Raw genomic sequence first — 17837 nt, forward strand, 5'->3', positions numbered from 1 at the left:
TTTCATATCTCTTAAAGCATTACAGCCGGAAACCGCTTAGTTTCTATCCAACATCCTTCTAACATTCATTAATTTTACAATGTTTCTGTAAGTGTGTCTAGATTCCTCCCCACAGAAACTTACAGGGACTGGGGAGGAATCTAGACACACACACAAAAACGCTGTGAAAAAGCTTTTAAAAAAAAAGTTTTGAAAAATATATTGAATTTGCCATAAGCTCACCATTGCCATCTCATGTCACATTTGTATAATGCACTTAAAACACCCTTAAAACATTATATTTGCAGCTGTATAGCTGAGTCTTGGGAAAGGTTCCCTGCCTGCAGCGGCGATCCGAGGGGGCGGCGCTCCAGGTACCATTCCGAAAGGGGTGGTGGTGACAAAATGCTGACCCCCAATTGGCAATAACTCCCCCCAGGCGTGCACCGCTTGCTGCACACACCCAGGAGGCGTGTCATGCACTGCAGACAGTGTGCCCCCGGGGATGCGAGTCACACCCCCTGGGATGAGTGCCGCTCCGGGTGCCAGAGCAGGTTGCATCACCTCTGCCTGCCTGAAAAGGATTTTGGGGTCTTGGTGGACCACAAGGTTAACATGAGTCCACAGTGTGATGCAGCAACAAAAAAAGCTAATGCTATTCCAGGCTGCAGAAGTCTAGGGTCCAGATCAAGGGAAGTCATAAAGGTAAAGGTACAGGGACCCCTGACCATTAAGTCCAGTCGCGGACGACTCTGGAGTTGCGCACTCATCTCACTTTACTGGCTGAGGGAGCCAGCGTACAGCTTCCGGGTCATGTGGTCAGCATGACTAAGCCACTTCTGGGGCACCAGAGCAGTGCACAGAAACGCCGTTTACCTTCCTGCCAGAGCAGTACCTATTTATCTACTTGCACTTGATGTGCTTTCGAACTGCTAGGTTGGCAGGAGCAGGGACCGAGCAACGGGAGCTCACCCCGTTGCAGGGATTCGAACCGCCAACCTTCTGATCAGCAAGTCCTAGGCTCTGTGACCACAGCGTCACCCACGTCCCAGGGAAATCATAGTCCCACTCTACTCTGCCTTGGTCAGACCACATCTGGAATACTGTGTCCAGTTCTGGGTGCCACAATTTAAGAAGGATGTTGATAAACTGGAAGATGGGCAGAGGAAGGCAACCAAGATGACCAAGGATCTAGAAACCAAGCCTTGTAAGGAATGGCTGAAGGAGCTGTGTGTGTTTTGCCTGGAGAAAAGGAGGCTGAGAGGAGATATGATGTATCAAGGACTGTCCCATAGAAGACGGAGCAATTTTGCAATTCCATGATTCTCCTTTCCAAGTGGGAGGTGGCAAGGCCCTTTTGCCAGGAAAGGAGCCGCTGGGTTGCTGTGGCTACAAAGCCAGATCTCCATCGCTTTGAGTGCGCTTCAGAGATTTCATGCTCCCATACTGAATCCTCAAATGACCCACCAAAAATATCAGGCTTTCTCTAGCGAGAGAGAGATTCTGCCCTTGGATTTATCCATCGCAGTGTCATTCAAAGCCAGACTATCCCTCCGGGCTCCTGAGAGATTTCTGACTCCCCAAGTACAATGGAGGGATCTTAGCGGCTTGTTGGGGGCTTGGAAAAGGTCGGGTTCAGAGGCTCCAGACGAGATGCTGAGTCCACAGCAGGCCGGGGCGGCTCTGTGCTCCATCTCTGGGATGCAGAGGCTTCAGGGGACTTGCAGCTGTGAGCTCGTAAACCTTTATGGTCTGGAAATAATCCAGCTTTTGCTGTTGCTTGCACCTCATGCCTTGTGCAGGAAGGGAGAAGCGCTGGGATGGAGAAGGCTTTTAGGAGATGTGATTTGTTGGAGTGAAGTTTCTGTTCCTCTGCCTCAGACCTTTCAAGTGAAGACCCAGGGAGATGGGCTGTGGGTTGATTATTTACCATTATTATTATTATTATTATTATTATTATTATTATTATTATTTTGTGGAGAGGCATCCCAGCTCTGCAAAAGACTTAAGTCCCAAACTAAAAAGCTGAAGATCACTAATGCCTAACTCCACTCTAGGGACGTGGGTGGTGCTGTGGGTTAAACCACTGAGCCTAGGACTTGCCGATCACAAGGTCGGTGGTTCGAATCCCCGCCACGGGGTGAGCTCCCGTTGCTCGGTCCCTGCTCCTGCCCACCTAGCAGCTCGAAAGCACGTCAAAGTGCAAGTAGATAAATAGGTACCATTCTGGCGGGAAGGTAAACGGCGTTTCCGTGCGCTGCTCTGGTTCACCAGAAGCGGCTTAGTCATGCTGGCCACATGACCCGGAAGCTGTATGCCGGCTCCCTCGGCCAATAAAGAGAGATGAGCACTGCAACCCCAGAGTCGGCCACGACTGGACCTAATGGTCAGGGGTCCCTTTACCTTTTAACTCCACTCTGGCTCTCTCCCCAAAGAGAAAGCCATCTCAGCAAACTGCAACCCTGAGCAAAACTTTTCCCTCTCTGTTCCAATTAACATTTGTAAAAAAGCCTGAGGCATTTTTGTTAGGGATTGTAGGAAAAGACCTGCCAAGGAAATTGAAGAACATATTCATGTATGCGACAATGGCGGCAAGAGTCTTAATAGCACAAGGATGGAAGAATGAAGAAATCCCGACAAAAGAACTGTGGCAAGGGAAACTGATGGACTATGTGGAAATGGCGAAACTGACGCATAAATTACGTGAAAAGGACAACTCCTGCTGCTACTGTTTCCCGGCAGAAAGAGCAGGAGATCTAGGGCAGGTCCCGTCAGGAGGGGAGGGGGCGGGTTTCAGCGGGATGGGGGCTGCGAGGCAAGCCCACCCCTCCTCAGTTGTGGGGCTGGGCCAAGAGTTCATGCGGCGCTTCTTGCGGATGCGTTTCTCAGATGTGCACCTTCTCTTTCCTGGGGCGGGGTGGGGGCCTCTCCAGAATGCCCCCTGACGATGGCTGCCCAGCTGGAGTACTGTATCGACATGATCAAAGCCCTGAGGAACGGAGGTGCCCACCTGGATTTCCGGACGCGAGAAGGCATGACAGCTCTGCACAAAGCCGTCCGGTGCCGGAATCACACTGCCCTGATGGTGAGTTTGCCTGGAGCCGCTTTCCTGTTCTTCCTGCTGCTCTCGGCTAGCTTTACTTATTACCCCCCCTCCCCATTCCATCGCACCCCCTCTCCCCCTTATGAATTTGCCACCCCTGGGCAGACAGTCTCGGAGCTGACCCGCCTCCCTTGCATCTGCCCAGCACCTCTGCCTAACCTCATGGGGGTTTTTTTGGGGGGGGTGTTTCCCACTCATGGCGCTGGGGGCCACTTTCCTGTGTCTGGGGGTGTCACAACTGGCTGCTTTGCAGGTTTTGAATGTTCTTGGAGGGTGGGGGGAGGTAAGCATGAAGAGGTTGCTTAGCACCAGCCTAGCACTCTGCCCCCAAACGGAATGGGGGCAACTGAACTGCCTTGATTCTCATCGCCGCATCCTGCTTGCTCCTCCCGTAGAGCCTGGAGGCCGCTCTCCCTTGCCCTGTAGAGGCGGACCATCCAGCACTGAGTTAACCTATGGAACTCCCTGCCACAGGAGGCAGTGCTGGCTCCCCCCCCCAGGTGGCTTTAGAAGAAGATTACCGTATTTTTCGCTCTATAAGACGCACCTGACCATAGAATGCACCTAGTTTTTAGAGGAGGAAAACGAGAGAGAAAATATTCTGAATTTGCTCAGCGCTCCCTTTAAAGAGCCGAGCCAAACCTGCTGGCTTTTCTGGGAGGTGGGGAAGGGACGACGGGCAGCCCGTCAGTCCCTTCTCTCTCCTCGGGGAAAAGCCAGCAAGAGGCACACACACACCCTGCGTGGCTCTTTAAAGGGAGCACTGAGCAGAGCCTCCCGCCTGCATTCGCTCCATAAGACGCACACACGTTTCCCCTTACTTTTTAGGAGGGGAAAAGTGCATCTTATGGAGCGAAAAATACGGTATTCAAGGAGGAGGAGAGGGCTTCCAATGGCTACTTGCCAGGATGGCTCTCCAGTGCCAGAGGCAGCAAATCCTTCTGAATCTCAGTTGCTGGAAACCACAAGAGGGCAGTTGCCATTTTGGGGTTTGCCTCGGGCACCAGCATGTCTTGGGCCAGCCCTGCCGTCCCCTTAATAAAATTGGGGATGTGGAAATGAAGCTCTGAGGCCCACTAGGGTGATCTGATGGTGCGCTCTGCACCATTTACATGTCCATCATCATCACTGTCGTTTCTTTGCAACTCGCCTTTCTGTCGCTTGAAACCACGCTCAAGGCGGCTTACAGCATGCAAAGATTTGCACAGCTGCAAAAATATGTTGTGAAACTATAAGGAAAGTAGTCATGAGCAGCAAACTGAAACATCGAAAGGTGCACAGCCATAAGTCATAATAAGACGAAAGATGCAAAAATTAAAAGAACAACAGCAAAATCAACATCTCCAAGATTAAGTTATGAATCCCCCCCCCCAAAAAAAATACACCAACTCCAAGAATGGTGATGATGGTTCATATAACACATTTTATGCATTCATGAAATGCTTTGTTTACATCAAGTCAGTAATGTGTGCAACGTTCTTGTATGGGAGGCCACTTTAGTCTTCCTGGGCCGCAAATGGGGATCTGATACCAAGAGAGATTTTTGCTTGCCTAAAGCCACCGCTTGAATTCATTTTGAGACTTGGAGAGAGCAGACCACCCTTCTCACACCCTGAGCCACGCCAGAAACCAACTCTTGCCACTTCCACCTCATGCCCAGGCATTCCTTGCCGGGCAAAGCTGCTAAAAAAACCCAGCAACCTGCCTCCCTCCCAATTCCTAGCAGTGCTCCTGCAGGTCCTGGAATGGCATCCCGGCGTTTTGGGTGTGTGGTCTGCCTCTGCCCCACCCCCCTTGCCTTTCTCGCGCCGAGAGGTCCAGCAACCACTGACCGACCCCCCCTGCCTGCCTGTGACTGTGTTTGCGCAGACGCTGTTAGACCTGGGTGCCTCTACAGATTACAAGGACAGCCGTGGATTAACACCTCTGTACCACAGTGCCATGGTTGGAGGGGACCCCTACTGCTGTGAGCTCCTCTTGCACGACTACGCCAAGGTGGGCTGCATCGACGAAAACGGCTGGCAAGAAATCCATCAGGTGAGGCTGCAAGGTGGCTGCAGGTGGGTGGGTGGTGGGTGGAGAGGCTAGCACCCTGGTGGGGGGCTCAGCCCCCAAGCGGTTGTCTGGCAGAAGAGGCCCCACGTTGGGGAAAGTGAGGTAGCTGCTACACCGGGTTGTGGTGGCGTTTTGGAGCAGGGGGCCATCAGGGCACAGGTGACGCTTGGCTCTGCTTTTACGCAACACCTGAGTCTGGAGAGGCCGTACATCATCTGGGTTGTTGTCTGGGGTGGAGTGGATGAAGGTCAATAAACTGAACTTGATCCCTGTGAAGATGGAGTTGTGATGATTGTTCCCATGTCCAGGAAACTGACTGGTTGCCCATTCTGGATTGGGTTGACTGCCCTCTGAAAAAACACAGTGGCAGTTTGCAGGCTGCTCCCAGATCCATCTTTGTCACCAGAGGCTCAGTTAGCCTCAGAGGCCAGGAGTGCCTTTGAATGGTCTTGGCTGGCATGTCAACCATGGCTGTTCTTGGGACAGGGAGAATCTGGCCTTAGTGGAAGGGAGCCCCATGATGTTTGGCCCATGATACGAAGCGCAAGGCTCTTGGTGGAGCCTCCATTGGCTCCCAGGGCATCAAGCACAATTCAGAGTGTTGGTGTTGACCTTTAAAGCTCTAAACGGCCTCAGTCCAGAATACCTGAAGGAGCGTCTCCACCCCCATCATTCAGCCCGGACACTGAGGTCCAGCGCCGAGGGTCTTCTGGTGGTCCCCTCCCTGCAAGAAGTGAGGTTACAGGGAACCAGGCAGAGGGCCTTCTCAGTGGTTGCGCCCGCCCTGTGGAACACCCTCCCATCAGATGTCAAAGGAATAAACAACTACCTGACTTTTGGAAGACATCTTAAGGCAGCCCTGTTTAGGGAAGTTTTTAATGTTTTACAGTGTTTTTAATATTTATATTATTATTATCTTGGTGGATCCCACTCACACCCCCTCTGCCCCCCACAAAAATAAAGTGTTATTTCTGCTATGGAATCATGTCTGCAAAATGTGGCGTAGATGATTTAGAATAAGTAATTCAGTGTTGGAGGAAGCCTGTGAGGTGTGTGTGTGTGTTTTGGAGGGCATGGAGAGCAGGGGGCACTGTTGATGTGGTTTGTTGAGTCCAGCACTTGCTGCTGTCCCCCGTGTGACCACCCACCTGAACTGAAAATTCTCTGCCCCTCTTCCTTCCTTCCCCAAACAGGCCTGTCGCTATGGGCATGTTCAACACCTAGAGCATCTCCTTTTCTATGGGGCAGACATGACAGCGCAGAACGCATCTGGGAACACAGCCCTCCACGTCTGTGCTCTCTACAACCAGGTGAGTCCTACCTCCCCTCCCTCTGGCCTTGGGCCCCCTCCCCTGGCAGACCAGCCCTTGAAGCGGATCAAGAGCCCTCCTGCTGCTGCACCTGTGCAGCCACCTATGGAGTTCTGCAGGCAGGCAGGTTGGACTAGATGACGCTTGGGGTCCCTTACAACGTGACAGTTTTAAGATTCTGCATTCCTTTTGCTTGCATGAAGAAAGCCGACAGGGAAATGGGTGTCCAAGGGGATTCTTCCCAGCTGGCCCTCCTCAAGATTCAGCTCCAGGATATGCAGAGAGGTTTAAAGGAAACCACCCCTGAGCATGTACTGAGTGCATGCCCCTTACGACTTGAAAGTGTAGCTGAAGCTGAGTCTGGGGTCCATGGATTCCAAGAGAAATGTAAAGTATTGCACTTGGGCAAAAAAAAATGAGAGGCACAAATACAAGATGGGTGACACCTGGCTTGAGAGCAGTACATGTGAAAAGGATCTAGGAGTCTTGGTTCACCACAAACTTGACATGAGCCAACAGTGTGACGCGGCAGCTAAAAAAGCCAATGCAATTCTGGGCTGCATCAATAGGAGTATAGCATCTAGATCAAGGGAAGTAATAGTGCCACTGTATTCTGCTCTGGTCAGACCTCACCTGGAGTACTGTGTCCAAATCTGGGCACCACAGTTCAAGAAGGACACTGACAAACTGGAACGTGTCCAGAGGAGGGCAACCAAAATGGTCAAAGGCCTGGAAACGATGCCTTATGAGGAACGGCTAAGGGAGCTGGGCATGTTTAGCCTGGAGAAGAGGAGGTTAAGGGGTGATATGATAGCCATGTTCAAATATATAAAAGGATGTCACCTAGAGGAGGGAGAAAGGTTGTTTTCTGCTGCTCCAGAGAAGTGGACACGGAGCAATGGATCCAAACTACAAGAAAGAAGATTCCACCTAAACATTAGGAAGAACTTCCTGACAGTGAGAGCTGTTTGACAGTGGAATTTGCTGCCAAGGAGTGTGGTGGAGTCTCCTGCTTTGGAGGTCTTTAAGCAGAGGCTTGACAACCATATGTCAGGAGTGCTCTGATGGTGTTTCCTGCTTGGCAGGGGGTTGGACTCGATGGCCCTTGTGGTCTCTTCCAACTCTATGATTCTATGATTCTAAGTCAGCGTAGGTTCAAGCCTACCCTGCAGAATTAAGTTCTGACACCTCTCCTTCTTTTCCAGAAAGTAAAATACTTGTTCTCAAACCTTTTCAGGGAACACTCCCCCCAGTTCCAGAAACTCATCCTCTGTGCCCCCAACCCTACCCTACCCTACAGGGGTACCTCCGGTTACAAACGCTTTGGGTTTCGTGCTTTCAGGTTGCGGACCACAGGAAACCCAGAAGTTCCTCAGCCTCTGACTCGGCTCTGAATTGCCAGTCTGGCAGTGCAGGCTGTTCCCATGTTGCTCCCCCCCCCAAAAAAAACAAAAAAAATATTCAGGAGAGTTCACTCTGCCTTTCTCTTTCCCCTGCCAGGAAAGCTGCGCTCGGGTCCTTCTCTTCCGCGGTGCGAGCAAGGAGATCCGGAACTACAACAGCCAGACAGCATTCCAGGTAGGAGAGCCCAGCAGTGGGGCCAGGGAAAGGGTCTCTGCCTCCTGGGCTGCCCTCCCACTCCCACCCTTCCACATCTCCCTCAGAAGACGGTGGCAGAGGCCCCCCGTGTGGGTTCTTGCCCATCCGTGCCATCGGCCTCCTCTCTTGGGGGGGCCAACTGCGAAGGCAGCAAACGGAAAGGGGGGCAGTATTTGCCCAGGAGGGAGAGATGTGCCAAGAATGGCAGTTTTATTGGGGAAGGGGCCAGCCAGATCTGCTCCCCTTGGCAGAAATCCTATAAAGTCACTGGGGCCTCAGACCCACCCTGATTGCTGTGGGGCATGGGAAGAAGAACTGCACTCTAGAGCAGAGTTGGACCCTCCTGCAGACGCTATAGGGCACTCCACCCCCAACAGCCAGCATGGTGAGCATTCGGGCCACATCCCAGACTCAGGGTATTTTATTGAGGCAGTAGCAACAATAAGTAATAATAATAATAATAATAATAATAATAATAATAATAATAATAATAATAAATAAATAAATAAATAAATAAATTTATTTATACCCTGCCCATCTGGTTCCCCAGCCACTCTAGGCAGTATACAGCAAAATATAAAAATACAATAATTCATCAAACATTAAAAACTTCCCTAAGCAGGACTACTTTCAGATGTCTTCTAAAAGTCAGATAGTTGTTTATTTCTATGGGGCGGGAGCCACCACCGAGAAGGCCCTCTGCCTGGTTCCCCATAATCTCACTTCTCGCAGGGAGGGAACCGCCAGAAGGCCCTCAGAGCTGGACCTCAGTGTCCGGGCTGAACGATGGGGGTGGAGATGCTCCTTCAGGTCTACTGGGCTGAGGCCGTTTAGGGCTTGAAAGGTCAGCACCAACACTTTGAATTGTGCCTCTCAATTATAATTATAATAATGCATCTCAAAGCTCATCCTCAGTGGCTGCCAATTAACTATCTGGCTAAGGGCTCACCCTCACTTTTGCTTGCCCCACAGCTTTCCTTCAGTTTACTGCTAAATCTGAGCAAACATGGATCGGGTTTTCTCTGGATCGGCGATTGCTCCGATTTAGCACTAAAGAGCGGTTTTCCCAGGTTGGGCGAGGGGAGGGGAAGCTGCAGCGCCAAGTCAGAAAACCACTTGGATCTGAGTGCAGAAAGAACAGGATAAGTCCAGCCTCACCTTGAAGCCTTGAAAGGAAGGAAATTTTGCAAAGAAACAAACAAAAAATCAAAAAATCAACAACCCCACACCTGCGCCCTCAGTGCACTCCCACCCATGCCACAGGCAACCTTCCCTGTGGCTGACAGCAAGGAGCCTCATTCTGCACCCCTACAATTTAAAGCAACTACTCCCTTCCCTTCTTATTCTCAGAGGAAAGAGAGAAAAAGTCCCTCCTATCTAGGGGGCAGGTGGCTTCCAAACTGGTGGGTTTTGGGGGCGCGGATTGAATTATTCAACATTTATTGCAAACCACTTAAAGGCTTTTATTGTAATCAAGGTTTTAAATACAGATAGATAGATAGATAGATAGATAGATAGATAGATAGATAGATAGATAGATAGATAGATAAATGGTAGACAGTCTTGTTCGTCTTTCTGGAAGACAGATAGATGATAGATAGATAGATAGATAGATAGATAGATAGATAGATAGATGATAGATAGATCTATCTATCTAACAAGATAGTCTTGTTAATTGTTCTGGAAGACAGATAGATAGATGATAGAGAGATCAGTGGCGTAGCGTGGGGGGTGCAGGGGGGGCCGGCCGCACCGGGCGCAACATCTGGGGTTAGGGTTAGGGGGCGCAAATACACGGGTTAGGGGGCGCAAATCCACGGGTTAGAGGGCGCAAATTACTTGCCTTGCCCCGGGTGCTGACAACCCATGCTACGCCACTGAGAGAGATGGAGAGATGATAGATAGATAGATGATAGCTAGCTAGCTAGCTAGCTAGCTAGCTAGCTAGATGATAGATAGATATAGATAGATAGATGATAGATAGATAGATAGATAGATAGATAGATAGATAGATAGATAGATAGATAGATATAGAAAAATAGATAGATATAGATGATGGAGGGGGGAGGGAGAGGGAGAGAGATACCAACAAGCAAGCATGTCACTGATGCAATAACAATGCATTGGTGTGGAGTTACCCTGGACCGTCCTCACATAAGGCTGCTTCACTAATTGTTCTGCAATGCTTCCCCAATGTTACTGCATTACTGCCTTCTTGTGCTCCAGCACAGCCAAAGCAGGACAAAAAGAATCCATCAGAACTTTTGTGGTATGAAAAGTTGCGGGATTTTAGCCGGGAACTATGGGACATGCACACATCACCAGCCAGGCTTCCTGCTGGCCAAGGAAACAGAGAAGGGGCAACGGGGAGTCATGTCCCCCCAGGAGAACATGAGAAGAGCCTCCTGGATCAGGCCAATGTCCCATCTAGTCCAGCATCCTGTTCTTCTCACAGTGGCCAAGCAGGTGCCTCAGCTTGGAAGTCCACAAAAGCAGGATCTGACCACAAGAACAACTCGCCCCTCCCATGGTCTCAACAACTGCCATCCAGAAACATTAGCCATCCATAGCCCTCTACTCCTCCGAGAATTTTCCTAATCTTCTTTTGAAGCCATCCAAGTTGCTGGCCATCACTGTCTCCTGTGGCAGGGAGTTCCATAGGTTAAGTGTGCTGTGCGAAGTGCCTCCTCCCCACCACCACCCTGACCCCAAACCTGCTACAGCAAGAGGGGCAGGACTCACCTTCTGTCAGGAGTGCGTGCAGGAGCCAGGCCCTGTGACCAGTAGGACTCTGCAGGACTGGGGCCTTCCTAAGTTTGTTCTGGAGAGGCAGGGTGCGGCCGCACAGGTGAGGCCGATTGGTAACTCACAGCACCTGGTGGCAAGAGCTGGGAAGGGATATAAGGTCAGCATTTCCCTTCGGCTCTTTGCCACAGCAACTTGTTTCCTTCCTTGCTGCGTTTGGCTTCTTGCTTCCTGATCCTCGGACCTCGGTTCCTTGACTCCTTGCTTCTCGACCCTTGACTTCACGACTCTTTGCTTCTCGACCCTTGGACCCTTAACTTCATGACTCCTTGCTCCTCGACCCTCGGACCCTTGACTTCGTGACTCCTTGCTCCTCGACCCTCGGACCCCTGACTTCGTGACTCCCTGCTTCCTGACCCTCGGACCCCTGGCTTCTGGACACTCATTCCTGCTCCCACCCCGCTATGTTGCCTCCGGTCCTGATGTCCTCAGCCAGGACTTCGATCACGCGTAGACCGGACCTTGACACCTTGCCTAAAGGTCTGGGGTGGGCATCTGCCCTGTTTCAACTGGGCTTTCAGCCAGTCAGAAAGGCCTAGGAAAAGCAGAGCGCTCAGTCCACTTTGTGTGTCGGGTAGCTGTTTCTCCAGCCTCCGGTTCCTCATTCCTGTCTTCCCATTGCGAGTCATGAAATGAAGTTTAGGAGGCAGTTTCTGACAATGTCTGAAAGAGCTGCCTCTCATCTCCACCTCAGTGTTGGGCTCCTTTGGCCCAGGAGGGAGGCCACCCCAGGGTGCCCAATGAGGCCAGTGACCCTCTTGGCTTGGGCATGGAGGGGCAGGTGACACTGGAGAAGCCACAAAACCTGCGCTTTGGCTCCCTTCACGCATCCCCCCCGGTTCTGCTTTGGCATGCCGACAGCGTGAGTGATAAATCCAGGGCTATTTTTATCGCAGGCCTTTGTCAGCAAGTCTCCCGCGGGAAGGGCAGCAAGAAGCAGCAGCAGGAGGAGCAGGACTCGCTTCGCGAAGGAAGGATCTCTATGACTTAAGGAAGGGCACAGGCCCTGATTCTTCCTCAGATGCCTGGAGAGTGGGCTGATGGGGTAGACTTTGCGCAAGCTGCAGCTCAGGAGCACTGTTTGTGCAATGGCGCCACTAAAGAACCCCATGCTCTGCTTCCAGAGCTCAGCCTTGGCATGTGTGAATAGGGGGTGCCCCTGGGTCCCTGACCCCCAACTGGAGCTCCTCTGAGCTCCTGCAAGCTGAACCCAACCCAGAGCAGCTCTCCCACAACCAGACCTTGCCATAGCTGAAAGTTGTGACTCCCAAAGGAGCTCGTGGCATGCAGTGTGTTTCAGAAGCCGAGCACAAATGTTGGGGCAGCCGAGAGCTCCCGAACCATTTCCAAGTCTGCATCAGCCTAACTTGCTGGAGGCAGCAATTTTGCTTCTGAATGCCAGTTGGTGGGAACCAGTGGCGTAGCGTGGGGGGTGCCAGGGGTGCCGGCCGCACCGGGCGCAACATTTGGGGGGGGGGCACGTTTGGCCGGCCCTCCTCGAGGAAGCAGGAACCCCACTGTCCTCGGACCTCCTCCGAAAGCTGGCAGTGGGGCGGAGAGACCTTCTCCCCGCACCAGCCTTCGGAAGGCTGTCCTGAAGACCTGTGGTGGGAGCAGTGGCCTAGCATGGGGGGTGCAGTGGGGCCTGCTGCACCTGGCGCAACATCTGGGGGCGCGCGGAAGAGACTCGAGTGCTAAAATCCACGGGTTAGGGGGTGCAAATTACTTGCCTTGCCCCGGGTTAGGGGGCGCAAATTACTTGCCTTGCCCCGGGTGCTGAGAACCCACGCTACGCCACTGGTGGGAACCACAGAAGAAGAGAGGGCTCTGGTGTTCTCCTTGCAAGTTTGCCCAAAAAGCATTCTGGCCAGCTGCTGTGAGAATAGGATACTGGACTGGAAGGGACACTGGCCTGATCCAGCAAGGCTCTTCTTAGGCTTTTTATGCCCAATCACTTGTGAGTCAGCAGCTTATGTTGCTTCTGGCATTTTGGTGCCCTGTGTTCTGTGCAAACAAGGGAAGACCATGAGATCCCTCTCCAGGTGAATAAGATGTCAGTCTGTAAGCCCAGGGGAGGTCTTGGTGAGCCATGGCTGCTTAGAGCAAGACCGGCCTGGATGGACCAGTGGGACAATCCTGGGTAGAGTCTGGAATCTAAGCCTGATGAGAAATGGTTGAGGGAGGTGGGTTTGTTGAGGGAGTCTAAGCCTGATGAGGGAATCTAAGCCTGATGAGGAACGGTTGAGGGAGGTGAGCCAGTGTGGTGTAATGGTTCAGAGCGGTGGACTCGTAATCTGGTGAGCTGGGTTCGCTTCCCCGCTCCTCCACATGCAGCTGCTGGGTGACCTTGGGCTAGTCACACTTCTCTGAAGTCTCTCAGCCCCACTCACCTCACAGAGTGTTTGTTGTGGGAGAGGAAGGGAAAGGAGATTGCTGACCGCTTTGAGACTCCTTCGGGTAGTGATAAAGTGGGATATCAAATCCAAACTCCTCTTCTTGTTTAGCCTGGAAAAGAGGAGACATGAGAGTCATGTTCAAATATCATAAGGGCTATAATATGGAAGGTGGAACAAACTTGGTTTCCTACCCAAACCAGTAGATTCAAATGGCCAGAAAGGACATTCTGACCCAACGTCAGATGGGAAGAGCTCTTTGGCAGTGGAACGGACTCCCTTGGAAGATGGACTGTCCTTCATTGGAGGTTTTTCAGCAAAGGTTGAGTGACAGCTGTCATGGATGCCTTAGTGGATATTCCTGCACTGCAGGGAATTGGACTAGATGATCCTCAGGGTCCCTTCCAACCCTACAGCTCTTGTGATTCTGTGAAGTGGGCACTTCTGCAGGCGCTGGCCTGCCTGTCTCATTCTGCTTCAACTTCCTGAGACTCTGAGCCTTGGTGGTGATCAACATCTGACCGCCTCCCCCTCCCCCGCTGCCAGGGATTCATCTGGCCTCTCCATCTCTGCTAATGTGTGCCATTTTGTGAGTTTCCATTACGGTGGCAGCATTTCACGGTCTTCTGCATCCATTTCATACTTGAGATCAGACTGCTGCATCTTGGATCTGTTTCAGTTACATTTTGTCAGAAGCAATTATTAACACCCCCTCCCTCTCTTGTCCCTCCCCCCGCCTTTGTGGACTCCAGAGGAAAGAAGCAGCTGAACTTTCATCCTGTTTCTCAGCTCCCTCCGGGGTCTTATTTGGGTCCTGTCGAGAGGATGTGGCAGCCGTCAGAGAATGACAGATCTGTACATTTGTAGACTACTCTTTCAATAAGTTCCAGGGTGCCATGCCTGATCATAGAATTGTATAATTGTAGAGTTGGAAGGGACTGCAAGCATAATCTATTCTAGCCCAACCACCTGAAATGCAGAAATCACTGCTAAAGGCTCCCTTCTTTTGAGGTATTTGACACACCTTCCAGCTTGTCAACATCCTTCCTAAATCGTGGTACCTTTTTTTTTGTTGCTGCATCACTCTGTTGACTCAGTGTGCTTGTAAGTGGAACAGGAGACTGAAAAGAGGGTACCTGGACCAGTGTGTGGGGGGGGGGTTATGACTGTGGTCCCATCCACACTTCTGCCTAGAAAGTGTTAGGATATAGTTCCGTTCTACCTTAAAGGGTTACCAGATAGATGGTACTGCTGAAGCATTACCTGACCCTTTAAGGTGGAACGGAACTATATCCTAACAGAAAGCATGGGTCCAAGCAGTTTTCTGTTTGACCCAAAGTTTCAAGGCACGCGTCTGAGCTGTTTTCTCCTTGCCCCACTCCTCCTGCAGTTTCAACCAGCTCCTTAGTGTTCCATCAGGGAAAACATCAATCCTGAGGAAACCCGAATGGCCATTTGCTCTGATTGAGTGCTAAAGAGCAGTTTCCCCCGGGGAAACCAGTGGGGTGAGAGGAATCATGGATAGGCCCTGGGTTGGGATTTGAAACCCAGGTCTTCCTCATCCAAGTCCAGCACTGTAACCCAATCACAACACTGTGCCTCATGCCGCGATAAACCCACTGCCAGCCTTCCCAACACAGGACCCTCCAGATGGTGTTTGTTTATTTCATTTATTTCCGGGGGGGTGGTGGGGGAATTGCCACCAACATTAAGAAAAAATTCCCAGGCGAAAGAAAGAAAGAAGGAAAGAAAGAAAGAAAGAAAGAAAGAAAGAAAGAAAGAAAGAAAGAAAGAAAGAGAAAGAAAACCATCCAAGAAACAAATGAAATGTGCATTGCAAATTCATAGACCAAATTGATATGTCAACACATCTGAATCACATGCCCCGTCCCAGGGAAAGCCTGGGTGTGATTCGAATGGGGCTCCCATGACCCCTATCCAGAAGGACCATTGATCTGTGGGGCACCGTGATGGCCACCTCTGGCTTGTGCTATAGCGAGATTTGAGTTCAGGCGGACATAGCTGCACTCAGGGAACTCATTTGCACCTGTTGATCTGCCCACATCCCAGAAAATGCCTGAGTTGGGCTTGTGGGGCCAACGCCATGCCCCATATCCCTTGGTGCCCTGTTCTAGGTATCAGGGCAGCAGACTCACTGACTGGGTGAATCAAAGAATCAGGGTGTTTTTACATGAGTAGAATGTGTCCTTTTATTTAAAATGCATCTCTGGGTTATTTGTGGGGCATAGGAATTTGTTCATCCCCCCCCAATATAGTCTGGCCCCCCACAAGGTCTGAGGGACAGTGGGCCAGCCCCCTGCTGAAAGTTTGCTGACCCCTGGGATCATAGCCACCTCTTCATCCCTGTTCAGAAAGGACATCATTGCAAAGGCTTTGGAAGACCTTTGCCTTCTAGCTCAGCAATTCTGACGGGAAAAAGAAATTACAGAATATGCTCTGGGGAGGGTGCAGCAACATGGAGAGTTCATTAAGGGATGAGAAGGTAAAAGGGTGCTGCTGTAAGTGGCCCTACCTCACAGGGTTGTTGTAGGATTGAACAATATAAATCTCTGTGATCGTTAATTTTGCTTAAAAAACCTTGACGAATCTGGAATAAGCAGCCCCACCTGACTCCTGTGCTTTGTCCTCTCCCCTCGTTTCAGGTGGCCATAATTGCGGGGAATTTTGAACTGGCCGAAATCATCAAAACCCACAAAGAGTCCGACGTTGGTGAGTGAGAGTCTTTGGCTTTCCACGCACTTCTTATCTCAATGGTGGGAGGCTGGGGCACGACAGTTGTGGTCCTTGTGCCAGGCCAACCCCTGGCCAAGAGGGCCAAGGAGGAGATGCCAGGAGGACCAGAGGACCTGAGAAAGGGCCAGCCTGGCTAATGCCCTGCTTGGAAACCTCTCCCTGGCTTCCCGGAATTCCCTTGAGTTGGCAGCTTCAGGGCACCTACCCCTTGAAGTGGATGAGAGGAGGAGCATCACCCTTGGAGCTTTTTGTCCCATGACTTCTGGGTTTCCTGGGGGTGGGGAGCCCCTTGATCAGGAGACCCGCCACCCCGCAGTGGATTTTGAACTGGTGACCTCCTTGGGAATCTCTGGCAGCGAGTCCAGCTCTGCCATAAAGTCCTGGCTGCTGTCTGGAGTGTCAGCCTGGGCCTGTTTCCCTAGTCATTCTGGGAAGGAGAGGAGCCAGCTTGGGCTAGGCTCTCCACCATGGGCCCTTTGTATGGCACAGATGCCATGCAACCTGCCCGCCTCCCCTTTGCCACCCAGCTTCCAACAGAAGGGACCTTTTGCATTCCTTGTGGGGCTGCAATGCAGACTGGACACCTCCGGAACCTCTGCCCTAGCCTGTCTAGTGTGGGGAGGGTGACTCTGGGAGGAGGAACAGAAGGTGACAAGGTGGCATCTCTTTATCTTGTGGTTGGTTTGAGGTAGGCGATTGGCTGTGCCCCTTCGGGGCGTCTTCTGCCTTGCTCCCCACACTCCTTCCATCCCATATGCAGCTCCTGCAGGGACAATGCTGGTATTTCCTCCCCTGAGAATGCATGCTGTGACCTGCCTCTGTGGTGCAGCTACATTTAGAATGGTTTTTGCTCTTCTGGGCTCCCGCTTGGCAGAGACTGAAGGAAATGATCAGGGGAAGGTGGGTGCATCTCGCATAGAAGGGAGGCTGGAGGAGACACAGGCTTTTCAGCTTAGGCAGAGGAAATTCAGTGGCAGGAGATGAGAGAGCATTGCATGAAATGATGAGCAGCACAGAAAGAGGAATCCTGGAGCAAACGGTTCATTTCTGTGGGAATGTTCAGGGATGCAGGAGAGGATATATTGTTTGATTATAGCCTTTCCAACTTGTGTCAACAAGTTCACAATTTAGCAGAGTGACATTCCCCTTTTTAAATTCACAACGGATGCGTTTGCTCAGGCTCGCTAAAGCCTCTATAATAACTGTTCTGGTATTTCCCCCTTATTCCCTCATAAAAGATAAGACAGGACACAGTCTTCTACAAAAGTATAAAAAGAGTTTACTCACATTCTGCTCACAGTTGGATCCCAGAAGGTAGACTTAGCTTAGAAAAGTAACATAAACCTGGAAACTATCTCATAAGGAGACAGTCCCTTTGTCCTCTCTTGGCTGGAATCCAAGAGGGCATCTTTGGCTAAGCAGATGTTGCTTCTTCAATGCCTGTAGTCGCAGAGAGAGAGATGGCTGCCCTGCCCTGTGCTTTTGTCGTTACCTGCACAGGTGAGGCTGCGCCCACCTCTAGTCACATGCAGAGGAAGTCTGTCCCAGCCCAGAAGGAAACAGGAAGTTTTCCTGCTGGCTGGACAAACATTCCTCCCCATGTGTAAACATGTTCACTCTAGGAATGTTGTACTTGACTGCTCTTTTGTTTCACATTGCACAATTTCTGAGTCACAGCAGCTGCTGTGTTGGGTTGCACCAAGAGACCAAACCATCACCTGGTTCCCAGCCAGTATCTGGGCTGCCCCTCTCATGACTGGGAGGTAACAAAATTCCCTCTGCATTGAGAACAGCATCTTCAGACCAAGGTGAAGGCTTCCAACTACGTCTTCTCCTTGA

General features: G+C 51.2%; 1 protein-coding gene across 11 annotated transcripts in view; it reads left to right on the forward strand.

Moving 5' to 3' along the window:
* SHANK3 (SH3 and multiple ankyrin repeat domains 3) overlaps positions 1–17837 on the forward strand; it is a 443257-nt gene that overhangs the window by 182790 nt on the left and 242630 nt on the right. For 10 of the 11 annotated variants that reach the window (XR_014516107.1, XR_014516108.1, XM_083460914.1 and 7 more), the window contains 5 exons: positions 2913–3064; positions 4952–5119; positions 6331–6447; positions 7948–8025; positions 15908–15974. Coding sequence is in view for 9 of the 11 variants with exons in the window: in XM_083460914.1 (XP_083317040.1) it covers positions 2913–3064; positions 4952–5119; positions 6331–6447; positions 7948–8025; positions 15908–15974 (582 nt within the window). In the remaining 2 variants the exon portion in view is untranslated. Of the gene's footprint in view, positions 1–2912; positions 3065–4951; positions 5120–6330; positions 6448–7947; positions 8026–15907; positions 15975–17837 lie in introns of those variants that run through there. The other variant, XM_083460913.1, reaches the window with a different exon arrangement.

This window comes from Podarcis liolepis (genome assembly GCF_965112155.1).
Source record: "Podarcis liolepis genome assembly, chromosome: 10".
Classification (NCBI taxonomy): domain Eukaryota; kingdom Metazoa; phylum Chordata; class Lepidosauria; order Squamata; family Lacertidae; genus Podarcis; species Podarcis liolepis.